The 17,542-nt window shown below is 47.6% G+C and overlaps 1 protein-coding gene and 1 pseudogene across 1 annotated transcript; one reads left to right on the forward strand and one right to left on the reverse strand.

Annotated features, from left to right (window-relative positions):
• Nucleotides 1-8,402: 8,402 nt before the first annotated feature.
• Nucleotides 8,403-9,672, reverse strand: LOC138999727 (large ribosomal subunit protein uL4 pseudogene; annotated as a pseudogene).
• Nucleotides 9,673-12,931: 3,259 nt separating this feature from the next.
• LOC139000343 (tetrapeptide repeat homeobox protein 2-like) lies at nucleotides 12,932-14,861 on the forward strand. Its single transcript, XM_070402574.1, has 3 exons — nucleotides 12,932-13,127; nucleotides 13,600-13,769; nucleotides 14,277-14,861. The coding sequence occupies exons 1-3, from the start codon at nucleotides 12,932-12,934 to the stop codon at nucleotides 14,859-14,861; spliced, it is 951 nt and encodes a 316-aa protein (XP_070258675.1).
• Nucleotides 14,862-17,542: the final 2,681 nt, after the last annotated feature.

A 17,542-nucleotide genomic window follows, 5' to 3' on the forward strand; every position in this document is an offset into this window, starting at 1 on the left:
TCGTTATTCATTTTGTAGACACCCCCAGGCTCTGTGCGGGAGGCTGGGATCTTGGGCGTAAACAGGACTGAGTTCCTCATCCACGGGGAAGGCGTGTCTGTGCAAACAATTCAAAGGCAGCGTGATAAGAGGGTTCGAGGAGGGCTTGGTGGATGGACACGATGTTCTGAAGGAGGCTGGAGGGCAACAGGGGCTGGGGACACATGCATCCCTATCTGGGGGTCTTTCAAGACTTCTCCAGGACTTGGAAAGAGTCAGGATAGATTTGTTCAGGAGGTTCCTGGGCTAGCCTTTGGCTCTCCAGTTGTCCATGTCAAAGCATCTACTTTCCAAAACTGGGAAGAGTGACAAGGGAAGTGGGGACGGAAGGAAGGGACCCCAGGGCCTCTGTCCTCCCCTTTCCCGCTCCCCGGAACTCTAGATCCCCCTTCCCTGGCCCCTCTCGGAGTGAAAATGATTAAAATGTTGAATTCACTTAACGTCTGGGTGATTTTTTAAATTTCCATGGAAGGGCAGGCCGAAAAGGTAGAAACAGGGTCGCTCTGTCCATGCCCTCTCCCCCCACCTTCTGTCTCTGGAGGCCCGTCCATGTGCTTCCTCCGTCTTTTCCTTGCCATGTCCCTAAAGCCAGTGAAGCAGGGACATGGGCTCCAGATGACCAGCCTCCACCTGCCAGGGCCTCGCTGGGCCTCCCATGCTTCCTGCCTCAGTGGCCCAGGGAATGAAGCCTCCCCCTCAACCTCCGTGGCTTCATCCTACACCTTTCTCCTTCCATCTCTTGTTCTTGGATCACTTTCACTTCCCACCATTTCTCTCCAATCTCTTGTTTTCTCTATCTCACTTCATCTGGACTGTCTCCTGGGCTCCCCAGTCCGTTTCTTTTTGCTGTATTTCTGTCTTCTTCCTTCTCTCTCCTTCTTCTCATTCCCTTTGCCTCTGCCTTTCTGCTCCCCCGCCTCTGTCATCTTTCGCTGCTCCTGTCCCTCTCAGTTGCTGAGTCCCATGTGGGCGGAACACAGGATCGATGGGGATGAGACAGACTGCTGGTCACATGACCTCGGGTGATTCATTTTCAGCCTCAGTTCCCAGCCTCAGTTTCCCCACATGGGGCATCGAGAAGACCTACCTTGAGAGAATTCAATGAGATTGTTATATTCCGCAGGTGGTCCTGAAGACTGGTGCATGCTAACAGGCCAATATATAGCCATTTCTTTTTGTGGTTAAAATACACATTCCATAAAATTTACCATTTTGAAGTGTGCCATTCAGTGGCATTAAGTGCATTCACAGAAGAAGCCAGACACAAAAGGCTACATATTATAGGATTCCGTTAATATGAAATGTCCAGAACAGGCAAATCCATAGAGATAAAAAGCAGATTAGTGGTTGCCTGGGGTTGCGGGAGGGGGAGGGGCGAGACTGCTTAATGGGTACAAGGCTTCTATTTGGGTGACAAAAAAGGTCGAAATAAGATAGTGACCCAGCAATTTCACCCCAAAGAATTGAAAACAGGTATTTGAACAAAAACGTGTACAGACAAAAAATATATGGAAACAAACACAACCTTCAAGTCAACAATGGATTAACAAATGTGGTAGATCCAGACAATGGACTATTATTCAGCCTCTAAAAGAAATTCTTCCCTGGCCGGTGTTGCTAAGTGGTTAGAGTATTGGCCTGTGCACCGAAGGGCCTTGGGTTCGATTTCTGGTCAAGGGCACATACCTGGGTTGCAGATTTGGGAGGCAACCAACCCATGTGTCTCTCTCACATTGATGTTTCTCTCTCTTTCCCTCTCCCCCTCCCTCCCTCCCTCCCTTCCTCTCTTCCACTCTCTCTAAAAATCAATGGGGGGCGGGGAAGAAATGAAGCTCTGACAACATGGATGGGCCTTGAAAACATCATGCTAAATGTTTATCTTTCCTCTCTTTTTGTTGAATTTATTGGGGCGACACTGATTAACAAAATCACACAGGTTTCAGGTGTGTGATTCTACAACACATCAACTGTAGACTGAATTGTGTGTTCGCCACCCCAAGCCAAGTCTAAATGTTTACCTTAACCTGACATTGTTTTTTATTTTTATTTTTTTTACTGAACTTGTACTTGCGCCATTCATGGCAGCTTCATGCATAACGGCCTCAAACCGGAGACCAGCCGAATGCCCGTCCACAGGCAAGTGGATAAACCAACCGAGGTGCATGCAGGCAATGGAATATTTCTCACCAATAAAAACCAATGAACTGGCCAACAGAACAACACGGTGAAAAGCGGTCCATGCCGTGTGATTCCATGTACATGAAATTCTAGAAAAGGGGGAGCTGCAGTGGCAGGGAGCCAACAGTGGTTGCTGGGAGCTGAGGATCAGCAAGCAGGAGTCACCACACAGGAATCTTCAGGGGCTAGAAATGTCCTATATTGGTGGTTCTCAACCTTCTGGCCCTTTAAATACAGTTCCTCACATGGTGACCCAACCATAAAATTATTTTCGTTGCTACTTCATCACTGTAATGTTGCTACTGTGATGAATCGTCATGTAAATATCTGATATGCAGGATGGTCTTAGGCGACCCCTGTGAAAGGGTTGTTCGACTGACAAAGGGGTCGCGACCCACAGGTTGAGAACCGCTGTTCTATATCTTGATTATGGGAGTGCTTCCATGACTGTCTGCAACTGCCCAAACCCTCCAAGCTTTATGCTTCAAATGGGTGGATTTTGTTTTTATTTTATTTTTAATATTTATTTTATAGATTTCAGAGAGGAAGGGAGAGGGAGAGAGATAGAAACATCAATGATGAGAGAGAAACATTGCTTCGCTGCCTCCTGCACATCCCCTACTGGGGATCGAGCCTGCAACCCGGGCATGTGCTCTAACTGGGAATCAAACCGTGACCTCCTGGTTTCATAGGTCAATGCTCAACCACTGAGCCACACCGGCTGGGCAAATGGGTGGATTGTATAGTATATATAGTACACCTCAGTAAATCAATGGAAAAGAAAAGAAAGAAAGCCCCACCTGGTTTGGGCTCAGTAGATAGAGCGTCAGCCTGCGGACTAAAGGGTCCCAGGTTCGATTCCAGTCAAAGGCACACGCCCAAGTTTTGGGCTCGATTTCCAATGGGGGGTGTGCAGGAGGCAGCCGATTAATGATTCTCTCTCATCATTGATGTTTCTATCTCTCCCTCCCTTTCCCCCCTCTCTGCAACCAATGAAAATATATTTAAAAACAAAAAGGAAAAACGAAAAACGTACTGAGCTGTTTTCCAGACCCAGGTGAAAGCCAATCCTAACTCCTAATTCTCAGCACAGCCCACCAGACATGCTGTTATATTCAGATGTATGTTCTTTTTTTTTTTTCTGATGTATGTTCTTATTATTCCCATTTCCCAGATGAGAAACTGAGGCAGAGGCAAGGCAGGTAGGTAACCTGCCCAAAGTCCACAACTAGGAAGAGGTAGAACTGGGATTTCTGTGTATCTTGTTGGGATGCAGCCCTTCCTGGCAATTCCCCCCCCTCCCCCCCCCGCCTCCCCGATTTTTGGTCCTGCCTTTCACTCCTGCTTCTCTCTTCCCGGGTTCTTCCTTCCTGGCCTCACTACAGGCCTGAGTATTTCTCTGCTTTCTTTTCCTCTCTCCATCTCTCCCCTCACCCCTCTTCTTCCTCCTCCCCCGTGTCCCTCCCTGATCTCTGAGACTGCCCCTGGCTGTTCCCTCTCCCAGAACAGCACTAATTCAGCAAACGCTCTAATCCTCTTAGGAGAGGGCCCAGCCTCAGCGCACCACAGGGAATTAGCGGGGATTGGGTTCAGACTCCAGACCCACGGGGGAGGGGCTTCGCAGAGACATCCGAGTTTTCCCCATCAGATACTTGCCCACCCACTCCCACCCCCTCCAGGTGAAATCCCACCTGGGACACACAGTAAGAAAAATATCAAGCCCTTGACACGTGCCAGGCACTGTTAGTGAGTACTTGTCATTTCTCTCTGCCTCTTCAGACACCTCATGAGGGAGGGGCCATCTCCCTGTCCCCTATTTTATGGGTCCGGAGGGGTTAGGTGACTTTCCCAAGACAAACCAGAATCCAGTCCCAGCTTTCTGGGCGTCTCGGGCCCAGAGGTGAGAATGGAATGACCTTGTGGCCACCATCCTTGAGGGCAGCTCCTGTTTGGTGACTTCAGAGGTGCAACTTTCAGTACACTCACAATATGGAGTGGATGAGAGGGAAGCCCAGATGGGGGGCCGGAGGGGAAAATGCCTTCCAAGGAGGAACAGTAGTAGGCAGGGGAAGAAAGGGCAAGCAGGTGCCAGGAGTTGTCTGTAGTGAGGTTGATTATGTATTTAATTCATGGACCAGCTATACAATTGTTCATCTTGTATTATTTTTGAAAACATTTTTAGAGGAAGGGAGAGAGAGGGAGAGGGAGAGAGAGAGAGAGAGAGCTGCGAAAGAGAAATATCAATCGCCTACCACCTGGGATCAAACCCCCAATCTGGGCATGCGCCCTGAGCAGGACTCAAACCCCACAATGCTTCAACCAGCTGAAGAAAGTTGTATCTCTCACGGAACTTGTTTCTCTTTAACTTGTCAAGTTTATTGGCATATGTTTGTTCATAATATTCCAACTTCCATTTCATGTATCTATAGCATTAAGTGATATCACAGATGTCAGATAAGAAGAAAGACTAAAATCAACCATTTTAAACATCATCTCAAGAAATTAGGAGAGAGGGAAGAAAAAATAAAGATGAGAACAGAAATTGAGAAAATAAAAAAATGTACAGTAGAAAAAACCAAGACATGTTTTGTTAAAAGCTAAATAAAATCAATAGCTCCCCCAAAGCCAACATTAAGAATGAAAAAGAGAATAAAGTTATAATAAAAAAGATTGAAGTTTTTTAAAAAAAGAAAGAAAAAGAGGACATTACTAAAGATCCTACATTAGAGACATTAAGGATGGTAAGAGAATGCTATGGACAATTATATGCCAAGAAATTTGAAAATTTAGATGACAAATTTCTAGCAAAATATAACTAATCAAAATACAATTACCCAAAGCAAACACACACACAAAACAGGAAATCTATTAGCAAAGAGTAATCCATAATTAAAAATTTTCACACAAAGAACACTCCATGACCATTTGGCTTCCTCAAAGACTTTCACATAACAATTAAAAAAGAAATTACAGCCCTAGCCAGTTTGGCTCAGTGGATAGAGTGTTGGCCTGCACACTGAAGGGTCCCGGGTTTGATTCTGGTCAAGGGCACATGCCTGGGTTGCGGGCTCAAGCCCCAGTAGGGGGCGTGCAGGAGGCAGCCGATCACTGATTCTCTTTCATCGTTGATGTTTCCATCTCTCTCTCCCTCCCCTTCTCTCTGAAATCAAATAAAAATATATTTAAAAAAAAAGAAGAAGGAAATTACGTTGGTCTGAAAAAAATGTTCAGGGCCTTGAAAGAGAACAAGCATTTCTCATTTTATTTCATGAGACCTGCATAACTTTGGTGTAAAATGCCTGGCAACAACATTAAAATAAAGAAAAATTTGTTCTGGCCCGAGTGGCTTAGTTAGTTGGGCATTGTCCAGTGCACTGAAAGGTAGCCACTTCCATTCCTGGTCAGGGTGCATACAAGAAGCAACCAAATGGAAAATGGTTCCTTTTCCCGCCTCTCACAAGTGTTCCACGTTGAGCCTCCTGCACCTCACCGGTTCCAGTTCTGATGGCCCTACCCCAGCACTGGTTCCCATGGAGTTTTCAACTGTGGGTTTCTCTCTGGTGGCATATTTCACACAGGATCGAGAAGAGGCCTTTGGGGAAGTGGACACTGACGGACTGGGCTCATCGGAAACCACTTGTGGCTGCAGATGTTGCTGTGAGATATTGTGATGTCAGCCCTGGCATTTGGGAGGTGTTCCAGTTCTGTCATTACGTGTGCTTACCTACTTTCCTCCCTGAAGTTTCAACGGAGTTAGTTTTCTTTGCCATCCTGGAAAGAAAAATAAAAAAAGTTAATAAAGCCACGTCCAGTTAAAGAAACACAACAATAATGTAATGCATATCTAATGAAATTTTAAGTAAATAATAAAGTGACTATACAAAAAAAGAGAAGCAACCAATGAAGAAATGCATAAACAAGTGAAACAACAACTTGATATGCCTCTCTTTCTCCCTTTCTCTCTCTAAAGTCAATAAATAAAAATAAAAAAGAAATGAGGGTCCTGGATAGTGTGACTCAGTTCATCGAAGAGTCTGCCTGTGCAACAAAGAATCTGGGGTTCGGTTCCTGATCAAGGGCACGTACCTCGGTTACAGGTCTGGTCAGGGTGGGTGTGGGAGGCAACCAATGGATGTGTCTTTCTCACCTCCAAGTTTTTTTTTTCTCTCTCTCTCCCTCCCTCCACCTCCACCCCTCCCTTTCACTCCTAAAAAGTAATGGAAAAACTATCTTCAGGTGAAGGTTAACAAAGAAAGAAAGAGAAAGAAAGAAAAGAAGGAAGGAAGGAAGGAAGAAAGGAAGGAAGGAAGGAAGGAAGGAAGGAAGGAAGGAAGGAAGGAAGGAAGGAAGGAAAAGAAATGAGGAAGAGAGTGAATTCCTTAATTTGATGAAGGGTATCTGCAGAATAATCCTGTAGGAAACATTATGTTTGATGTTGAAATGTTGAAAGATTTTCTTCTGTTACTGGGAATGAGACAATCATCTAGTTCTCACCACTTCTTTCAACACTATAGTAAAGGTCCATTCAATCCTATATAACAAAAGTGTAATATGCAAATTGTCCCCTTGACCCCGGAGTTCCCCCCCCCCCAGCTGGCCCCACCCCCGATAGACCCCACACACCCTGCTCAGGGTGGACCAGCTGCCAACCTCCCTCATCCCCTCCCCGCTGGCCAGCCCAGCCTGATAGGCCCCAATGTGGGTGTGTCGGCTGAACCCCACCAGTACACAAATTCTTGCACCGAGCCTCTAGTAAGGAAATAAAGATGCAATCAAGCCCTAACCGGTTTGGCTCAGTGGATAGAGCATCTGCCTGCGGACTCAAGGGTCCCAGGTTCGATTCCAGTCAAGGGCATGTACCTTGGTTGCGGGCACATCCCCAGTGGGGAGTGTGCAGGAGGCAGCTGATTGGTGTTTCTCATCGATGTTTCTAACTCTCTATCCCTCTCCCTTCCTCTCTGTAAAAAAATCAATAAAATATATATTAAAAAAAATAAAAAAAATAAAGATGCAATCAAGAAAGAAAAGGAAGTAAAGGGTATATGAATTAGAAAGAAAGATAAAGAACTACCACTATCATTTTTTTACAAATGACATGACTGTTTAGGTAGAAAACTCAAAAGAATTTATAGATGCATAATTATTTAACAGTAATGAGAAAATTTGACAAGGTTCCTGGATATAAGTCAACAAGAACATATTTTTTTTTTATTATACTCCAGCCACAAACAGGAAACAAATTTGAAAAAAACTGACACAATCAATAATAATATCAAATACTTTAGGAGGGAAAAATGTCTAACAAAATCTGTGTATAATCTCTACATAGATATAATCTCTACAATATAACAGAGGGTCAGGGGAGATTTACAGTAGGTTATAATGTCCTGGCCAGGTGGCTCAGTTGCTGGGAGCCTTGTCCAGTACACCAAAAAGTTTCGGGTTTGATTCTGGATCAGGGCACATACCTAGTTTTTAAGTTTAATACCTAGTTGGGTGGGTATGGGAAATAAATAAAATAAAGTGGACCATAATGAATGGAAAATGTGTTCATTTCCTCTGGTTATGAGGAAAATACAGGCCCACAATGATCTTCATCTACATACCAATTCACGTGGCTAAAATGAAAAGACAGACACGGCTAAGTTTTGGTGAGGATATGAAGTAAAATAACTTTGGAAATCTATTAAGCATTATCTACTAAATTTAAGCAAATGCCTCCTCCATGGCCTAGAAATTCCACTCATAGGAATATACCAACAGAAATGTACATATAGTTGTGTGTGTCAGAAGACAGGCACAAGAATGTTCATAGCATCATTGTAATAATCCAAACCAGAACCAATCTAGACTCACATCAATGAGACTGGATAGATTAATGGTGCTATATCATGTAATGGCTAACGACACCGACATCAGAACACAGACAGACCATTGCTAAGGCACGAGGGATGACTCTTACATACAATGGTGAATGAAAGAAAGCGAACACAAAGGAAGACACTGTCTATGATTCTACGCATGTAAAGTTCAAACCCAGGCAAAACAAACCTGTAGTATTAGAAAGCAGGGTAATGATTACCTTTGGTCGAGAATGGAAGCTCCCATGAGGGAGCTTCGGTGTTGCTGGAAATATTCTGTGCTCACTTTCTTTTTTTTTCCTCATTGCCTTTGATCATATTTCTATTCAAAATTAGCTGTCCAAAGTGATTTGACCGTTATGGAATAAACAAATGTAAGTTTATGCCACCGGCTTCTTTTCTTCTGTGGTGGGTTTCTTTTCTGCGGGCTTCTTCTCAGCTGCTGGTTTCTTGGTAGCTGCAGCCTTATCCCCACCAAAGGCTTCTTCTGCTTCTTAAGGCCAACAGCCTTCTTTCCTTTCTTCCCTGCCACAGGCTTCTGGCCTGAACCCCCTTGTCATCTGATTTGGCTCCTAGTGCTGCTGCTGCTTTATCCGCCCGAAGCTTGTGGTTCTTGGCCTGACGAAGAATGGTGTTTGCGCGTGGTCTTTGCATATGGGTTTGGCTTCCACATGATTCTCAGGCTTCTCAGTGGATTCTTCTTCAGGACTTCGCAGCGAATCTTCTTGTCTGGTGCTCGGAGGGCTCTTTGGATCTCTGAGCTTTTCAAGATTCTGCTCAGGTCTGCATTGAGCATCCTGGGCATGGGAAGGTTGTCGTTACTCTTGAGGGAGGCAACTCTACGCCAGGTGCCATACAGCTCATCTAACTTGCGGAAAGCACTTTCAGTCCGAATGCAGAAACGGCCCACATGCCCTCCAGGTGCAAGATTCAAAATGTTCAGTTTGATGACATTAAGCAGAGTAATTCCAGGGATGTTTCTGAAGGCTTTGATGATACCGTTGTCCTCGTTATAGATGATACAAGGTCCCCTGCGCTGGATAAGACGACAGTTTCTCATTTTGCCCTTGCCAGCCCTCATTTGCTGAGAGGCGTAGACCTTTTTTATATCATTCCAGGCCCTAAGTTTCTTAAGAAGCAAAACAGTCTCTTTGGTTTTCTTGTAGCCTTCAACTTTATCTTCAACCACCAGAGGAAGTTCAGGAACTTCCTCAATAGGATGACCTTTCGACATGACCAGTGCTGGGAAGGCTGAGGCAGCGAGGGCAGAGCAGATGGCATATGGTTTCTGTGTTGTGTTTACTCTGCAGTGCCAACGGCTCCAGGTTTTGGTTAGTGCAAACATGCGGCCCCCAAGACACATATTTCCAAAAGCACCCTGGCCAGACTGATGAGTTCCACCACCTCGGACTCTGGGAATTCGAGCCACAGCACTTGGTTTGATGACCTGCCAATTCATTGGCAGCAAAGGGCTGTCTATTGTTTCTGCGCAAGTTGGTGTGAACAAAATTTACAATATCTGGTCGAATGGGAGCCTTGGACACAGCAGGGAAGTGACATTTTTGCCAGATGTTTCCCCCTTTTCAGAGTACATGAGCACATGCCATGGCGGGGAGAGGAGAAAGCCACACTCCTCTCTACCCAGCGGCTCCCACAGGAAAAGCGCTCACTTTCTGATAACCTATTAATTTGTGCATTTTTCTCAAGCAGTGTTATCCTTCACTGAAATATTTATTTATTTGTTTACTTTGTTTTTTTATGGATTTTTTTTTAGAGAAAGAGGAAGGGAGAGAGAGAATATCATTGATTTGTTGTTCCACTTATTTATATATCATTGGTTGATCTTGAATGTGCCCTGATTAGGATCGAACCTGAAACCTAGGTGTATCGGAATGATGACCTAACTGAGCTACCCAGCAACGGCCTCTTTTATTTTATTTTTTTATGTTTCTCTGAAGATGAGGCTGAAGCCAATTTTTCCAGGGAGGACAAAAAAGAGGCCCAGATAGGTGGGACATTTTTCAGAAAAAAACTGAAACACAGAGCAGTAAATGGGAAAAGGGTTAATTTCCATGGTGTCAACCTGAGGCTCAGATGAACTTGGGGGAAAAATGCCTCATTCCCGGAGAGATCAGAAAATGGAACCCGTTTTCCAAAAAGAGAATAGGCCTCATTTTATTTAATGTGGATTTGACCATTAATAACTGCACTGTGGGGAATTGGTCATGAGAGCTGTGGAAGTTCTCCCAGCCCACAGTTGTCCTCCCACAGGGCTACCACTCTTAGTAGCTTCTTGTATGTTCTCCTAGATGCAGGCTATGCATGTGGAAGCAAAATTGTACCTATTTCCTCTTTGTGAGGCAGGATAGTAAGAAACTAGGAAAATTCCTTGGCAAGCGGATGGGGAAAGACAGATAGCGGGACAAACTGGTGGAGCAATTTACAGCAGACACAGAAGGTCACCTTCCTAGAAGTGACATCTAGGCCTCAGTTGTATTTCAGTTCCAGGCCCAGAAAAGCAGCCATCACCAGTTGCAATGACTAATGACCTCCTGCCCTGGCGCTGACCAATCAGTGGAGACCACGACCCTGCAAGAGCACGCCTGGAAAAGCGAATGAATATTCTATTCAGATCTCCCCTTGACCTCCCCTAAACTCTCAGCCTTTAAAAACACTCAAAAAAAGGACCCAGTCTATACTCTCCCTCCCTTTCCATTTTCCCTCTCTTCCCCCACAGGTGTGCACTTCCTGAACTCTAAGGGACCCCACAAGACTTGCAACCAGGGGAGAAACGGGCAGTGCCAGCTTGTCCCAGGCTAATCCACTGAACCTAACTCCAAGAATCCCTTTTTTCTGACTTCCCAGTGAACTAAAGCATCCCTGCCTAGGCTCTCCTATTGCTTCTATGCTAAGCTTTTTCTTGTTTCACTGTCCACCAGCTTTAACAAACAAACTCTCATAATCACCTGGACTCGTTTGTGAAATCTTTCCTGCACGAAATCCATACTACTGCTGGCCCTGGGCAGACCCGCTCAGGCCAGGTCCCCTGTGTGGTAACATCTTTGTTTCTACATGTCCTTGCTTTCCTTTTTGTTCCTCAAGTTTGGTTCAAGAAACCTCTGTTCTCAGAACCAACTGGGAGATAGACAGATGGGTAGATAATGCAAAGATATGTGGGTGGATGGATGGATGGACTGAGGATGATCTTAAAACCAGCACTGGAATTTGAAGAGTGGATAGTTTGGGGGCAGGAGGGAAGATTTCGGAGGGCACAAAAGTAGAGAGAAAATTGATATGGAATGGAATGATGGGGCCACAAGAATCTCTGAGGGATAGAGAACCTGTCCATAGAGGAGGGTGCATGCAGGATAGAGAGTCTGTCGTGATAGAGGGAGGATCTAAGGGTAGGGGATGCAGCCAGTGAAACCCCAGTGAATAATTATAAAACACCTAGAAATGTGCCTCACTTAAGAAAAATGCTTAAAGCCCTCTCTCTCTCTCTCTCTCACTCTCTCTCTCTCTCATCAATACATAAAAAAATTTTCAGCCCTGACTGGTTTGGCTCAGTGGATAGAGCATCAGCCTGCGGACTGAAGGGTCCCAGGTTCAATTCCAGTCAAGGGCATGTACCTTGGTTGCGGGCACATCCCGAGTGGGTGATGTGCAGGAGGCAGCTAGCTGATCGATGTTTCTCTCTCGTCAATGTTTCTAGCTCTCTATCCCTCTCCCTTCCTCTCTGTAAAAAATCAATAAAATACATTAAAAATATTTTTTTTCAAAAAGAAATGCAAATTTTGGAGCCCCACCCTGAACCTACTAAATCTGGGAATAAAGCCCTCTGGGGGTTTCTGATACCCACAAGCCCGTGAAAATTCCTGGCTGTGCTGTGGGAGGAGAGAGGCTGGATTTCCGGTAATAACGTTTGATCAGTATCTCCCGAAGGGTGGAGAAAAGGTGGAGCAGCACTGCCTTGGGCACAAACCTGGGAAACAATGGGAGTTCTCTCAGCTGTTGGGACCATTTCTCACCTGAGCTGATGTCAGCTTCCAGGTGGGTGTGAAGCTAGAGATAGACAATATACCCAAGTTGGCTGACGGGGTAGCTCAGTTGGTTAGAGTTGTCCATCTATGCCAAGGTTGTGGGTTTGATACCGAGTCAGAGCACATACAAGAATCAAGCAATGATGCCAGAACCGGTTTGGCTCAGTGGATAGAGCGTCGGCCTGCGGACTCAAGGGTCCCGGGTTCCATTCTGGTCAAGGGCATGTACCTTGGTTGCGGGCACATCCCCAGTGGGGGGCATGCAGGAGGCAACTGATTGGTGTTTCTCTCTCATCGATGTTTCTAACTTTCTATTCCTCTCCCTTCCTCTCTGTAGAAAATCAATAAAACATATTTTAAAAAAATTAAAAAAAAAGAATCAAGCAATGAACGTATAAATAAGATGTCTCTCTCTCTCCTCTTCTCTCTATCTCTTAAGTCAATCAATAAAATTTTTAATTAAAATTTTTATTAAAAATAAGTAACCTCCCCCACATAAATACAAACAAATAAACCCAAATTTGCTCAACTACTGGTCTTCCTCATGGTCTTTGGCTGAGGGGCCTAAACAGATATCACCAAGTCTGTCTCAGAAACCAGCCCACACTCCAAGGCATGAGAGGCCGGGTTCCCCATCCCCTCGGGAAGGGAGAGGATGACCCCTGAGCATGGCTGGCGACTAGAGGGACCCTTTCACCCAGACACACTACTGCGTCCCCCTGGGGACAAGACCAAGGCTGTCTGGCCCCTGAGGTCTCCCAGCCCCCAGGAAAAGGTCCAGGTGCAATAGATTCGCAATCAAAGGACTAAACAATGATTGCGCTTCTCCAATCCCCCAGGAGGGCCGGGCGGGGCGAGGAGGAGTCCCTGGCAGAAGCCTTAGGGTGGGCCCAGCGGGTGGTGGGTGCCTACCAGGTATTTAAGGCGGCACTCGCACGGCTGGTGGCAAGAGCTTCTAGCCCAGAGGACCCAGCAGCATCCAGGATGCAGGAACCTGAGTCGCCCCCGGGTGAGTCTGCCAAGTCGGAGGGTTGGGAGGCAGGAGAGGACAGAAGACAGGGCTGTGGAGGGGTGATCCTGGGGCCGGGGCTGAAGTCTCCTGGGCTTCCAGACCAGGGCCAGCTTCTCTGGGAGGCTTGGTGGGTTTGGGGGATGGAATGAGGCCGTCGGGGTGAGGGCCGGGGGAGGGGAAGCCCACCCGGGGCACCAGCCTGGGTGAGTTTGAGGCCACCGCCGTGCCTGGCTGTGGGCCCCGCAAGAAGAACGCAGGCGCTGTTCCCGGGCCCCTTTCGGAGATGTGGACGCCCAGGCCTACAGAGGTCAGGGGTCGGGGCGGGCAGTTGGGGGTGTGGGTCAGATTGGCAGGCTCTTATCCACAGCGCGGTAGCGGCCCTGCGCCTGGGGACCCCACGTCTCACAAGGGCCTGGTGAGCTGCGGACTGTCTGTGGGTCTCATCTCAGCCTGTTTCCCCTTCTTCCAGGCTCTCCATCTTCCCCAGCCCATGGGAGGAAGAAGCGGCAGAAGCGCACGGTGTACAGCATAGAACAGCGGCTGCAGCTGGAGGAATTCTACAAGAAGAAACGCTACGGGACCTACGAGGAACGCGAGACCCTGGCGAAGCAGGTGAAGGTGCAAGAGCACCAAGTACAGGTACCGCCCCCACTCCCACCCCCACCCCAGGGACCACCCCACTCGCTCCCACTGCCCGCTGCACCCTGGCCCAATCCATGCCCTTCCGCGAAGCAGGGGCGGGCGGGAGAGGAGGAGGGAAAACCAGGCCAGAAGGACCAAGTGCTGCCTTAGGTCAGCCGTGTGGTCCGGGGCTGGACCCCGAGTCCACCTCAGCCCTGTGTGGGGCAAACCCGCCAACACGATGCAGCCCCTCGCTTCTCTCCAGGCCCGGCCCCAGACCTCCGGGCCTCTGGGAACCCGGGGACCCTCTATCCCTGGTCCCTGGGTGTCCAAGCCCTGCCTCTCCTGCCCTCTGCGCCTTCCCTGGAGCCCAAGCCAACCCGGGCCGAGAGTTGGGTCTGGGGGCGGAGGGAGAGGGTGAGGCCGGCCCTTCTTCCCTGAGCCTCCTCAGCCCTGGGCGCAGGCGGTTGCGCCCAGCTTCTCCCCGCTTTCACTTGCTCCCTTCCCTGTCCCCTCTCTCCCCAGGTGTGGCTCAAGAACCGCAGGGCCAAAGACCGCAGGCTGCAGCGACTGAGCGGGCAGCAAGGCCAGGGAGCCCACGCTGCGCCCCAGGAACCTGGGGTCCGCGCCCCTCAGCCTGCGCCTGGGGGCCCTGCATTCCAGGGGAACCCTGTGCTCCCTGCCAGCCCTGTGCTGCCTGCCTCATCTGTGTTCCCTGAGGAGCCTGTGTTCCCAGCCGGCCCTGTGCTCCCCGCCGCCCCCCTGTACCACGGGGGCCCAGCTTTCTGCAGCCTTCCTCTGCACAGCCCCTTCGAAGTCTTCTCTGAAGCAGATCACCGCGCCTTCAACTACAGCCAGGCCTGCTGGGGCCCTGCGCAGGGCGTCCAGGGCACGGTCCCCGCTGCACTTGCTCCAGCTGCAGGTCCAGCTCCAGCCCAGGCCGGAGCCTGGCCTCAGGGCCCCTACGACTTAAGTTGCTCTACCAACCCTGTTGTGACCCCGAGAGTCACAGAGCTGGGCTCACCCAAAGGCCCCTGGGAGGGGCACTTTTCCTCCTCTCAGCCTTGGGCTGAGCATGAGGAGGATTCCTACAAGCTCCTGGATCTCTAAGGGATTCTGTCCCCGCCAAGTCCTGCAGATGCCGCGGGATGGACCAGAGGGGGACCCGGGTGTGCGCCCACGCGGGTGTGAGAAGCGCAGGTCAGTGTGTCTTGGCCGCCAGTTGCTCTTGTGCAGAGTCGGCGCACCTCTAAGCATCCACCTTGGGGAGGTGGCCTGGGCTCGGCCCCCTTCGTGGCCACTGCGCATGCGCGTGGCGTCCAGCTGCTGAGTCCGTGGTCCAGGCTGAGCCCATTAGGGGGCACGTGACCTCGCTGCCTGTTCTCAGGGTGGGAGCGCAATAGCTGCTGCTGGTGCGGGATCCACTGGGTTCTGCAGGCCAGAACCTTCCCAAGGACCCAGCCCAGCCTCAGCGCTCCTCCCGGCGGCGTGCTCTGGCGCCCGTAGGACTGGGCGAGCTTTTCGAGCGTGCACATCCGTGACTCGCGGCTTCCATGTGCTTTTCCCATCGCATTCCCTGGACTCGGAGAATTGTCCCCCTTCTCGCGGCATCATTGGACACCAGGAATAGTCAACGCATAAAGTATCTATATTTTTATTAATTTTTCATAACGTATTTGAATTGCTTCTCTTTCTCGGCAATGAACGTGTTACTAACTTTGTCACATTTGTAATTTCCATTGGTAGGATTTATTGATTGTAATGTAATCCATTTCACTATGACTCATTACCTGTTGTTAGATTATGTCTTTGTCCTTTGCATCAGTGGAAAACTGGTGCTGCAAAATAATAAATGGATTAAAAATTAAAATGACTTTCATAAGCTTCACTTACAAATTGACATACAAATTTATAGAAGTCGTGTTCATTGTAGCTCCTCTTCTGGTTGCAAACTGGCCATTAATACATCTGGTCTTGATTCGGTGAGAAAGGAGTTCAATTTTGGGTTATTTTTTCATCAAGGATTTCCAACTGTCAATTCATAGAGTGGCTGGAGATATGTCATAAGTGAAGGGTCCGTTTAATCACAAGTCAAACCTTGCAAGACATACACAGGAAATAGGAGAAAGGAATTCAAAGATAACTACACAAAATCAACATACAGGAAATAGAGCAGTAGAATAGGAAAGGAATGGAAGAAGATTAAAAGCAACAACAACCAGGAAACAATGGCAATAATTACATGAATAGCAATGATTGTCGTATATTTTTAAAATAAATTATATATATTATTGTGAATCCTCACCCCAGAATATTTTTCCTTTCGTTTTTAGAATGAGTGGAAGGGACGGAGAGAAACAGAAATGTGAGAAAGACACTGCGATTGGTTGCCTTCCACAGGCCCCCCAACCGGGCCCAGGTATAAAGCCTACAATCCAGGTAGGTACCCTTGTTAAGAATCTAACTGAGGTCTCTCAGTCCCTGGGCCAACGGTATATCCACTGACCCAAACCGGTTAGGGCTAACAATGACTTTATTCATTATTTTTAAATATATTTCTTTATAGATTTAAGAGAGGAAGGGAGGGCGAGCGAGAGAGATAGAGACGTCAATGATGAGAGAGAATCATTGATCAGCTGCCTCCTGCACAGCCCCTACTGGGGATCGAGCCTTCAACCCAGGCATGTGCCCTTGGTCAGAATCGAACGTTGGACCCTTCATTCCACAGTCCGAAGTTCTATCCATTGACCCAAACCCGCTAGGGCAACAATGATGACTTTACATTAATTGCTCCAATAGAAAGGCAAATAGATAAAGAAGGTATGGTGCACATAGACAATGGAATATCACTGGGCCATAATAAAGAAGGAAATCTTGCTCTGGCCAGTGAGATCGAAGGGTGTGGGGTTTGAATTCAGATCAAGGGCACAACCCGGGTTTCAAGTTTGATTGTCCACCCCATTTGGTGTGGGAGCGAGAGGCAACCAATCCATGGATCTTTCTCATATCTCTCTGTCCCTCTCTCTGCCCTTCTTTCCCTCTCTTCCCCAGCCTCCCTCCCTTCCATTCTCTCTAAAAATCAATGGAAAAATATCCTTGGGTTTAGATTAACAACAACAACTAAGAGAATGGAATCTTACCATTTGCAACAACAGGGATTGACCTAGAGAGGATATTATGCTAATAAGTGAAATAAGTCAAACAAGAAAGGACAGTAATGTAATTTCACTTATATGTGGAATCAGAAGGGGGGAGGGAGAAGCAGAAAGTAACTCACAGATACAGAGGACAAATGGATGGTTGCCAGATGGGAGGGGTTGGCGTGGCTGGGTGTGAAGGTGAAGAGATGGAGATGTACTAGTTGACAGGTATGGAATAGTCATGGGAATGTAAAGCACAGTATGGGGAATATGCTTAGTAACATACTAATAGCATACATGGTGCCAGAGGGCTCTAAACTTTTTTTTAAAATATATATTTTATTGATTTTTTACAGAGAGGAAGGGAGAGAGAGAGTTAGAAACATCAATGAGAGAGAAACATCGACCAGCTGCCTCCTGCACATCTCCAACTGGAGATGTGCCCGCAACCCAGGTACATGCCCTTGACCGGAATCGAACCCGGGACCCTTCAGTCCGCAGGCCGACGCTCTATCCACTGAGCCAAACCGGTTTTGGCGTGAGGGCTCTAAACTTATCCGGGGAAATCACTTTCCAAGTTATAGAAATGTCTAACCATCATGTTGTACACTTGAAGGTAATATGATATTGAATGTCAACTCTAATTGAAAG

The sequence above is a fragment of the Myotis yumanensis genome, unplaced genomic scaffold (genome assembly GCF_028538775.1).
Source record: "Myotis yumanensis isolate MYYU_CA2020_CCGP unplaced genomic scaffold, mMyoYum1.0.hap1 SCAF_23, whole genome shotgun sequence".
Taxonomy (NCBI): domain Eukaryota; kingdom Metazoa; phylum Chordata; class Mammalia; order Chiroptera; family Vespertilionidae; genus Myotis; species Myotis yumanensis.

Coding starts and splice junctions, on each gene's coding strand:
- LOC139000343 (XM_070402574.1), top strand. CDS start 12,932: ATGATTGCGCTTCTCCAATCCCCCAGGAGGGCCGGGCGGGGCGAGGAG. Junction 13,128..13,599: donor GGAACCTGAGTCGCCCCCGG/GTGAGTCTGCCA, acceptor CCCTTCTTCCAG/GCTCTCCATCTTCCCCAGCC. Junction 13,770..14,276: donor TGCAAGAGCACCAAGTACAG/GTACCGCCCCCA, acceptor CTCTCTCCCCAG/GTGTGGCTCAAGAACCGCAG.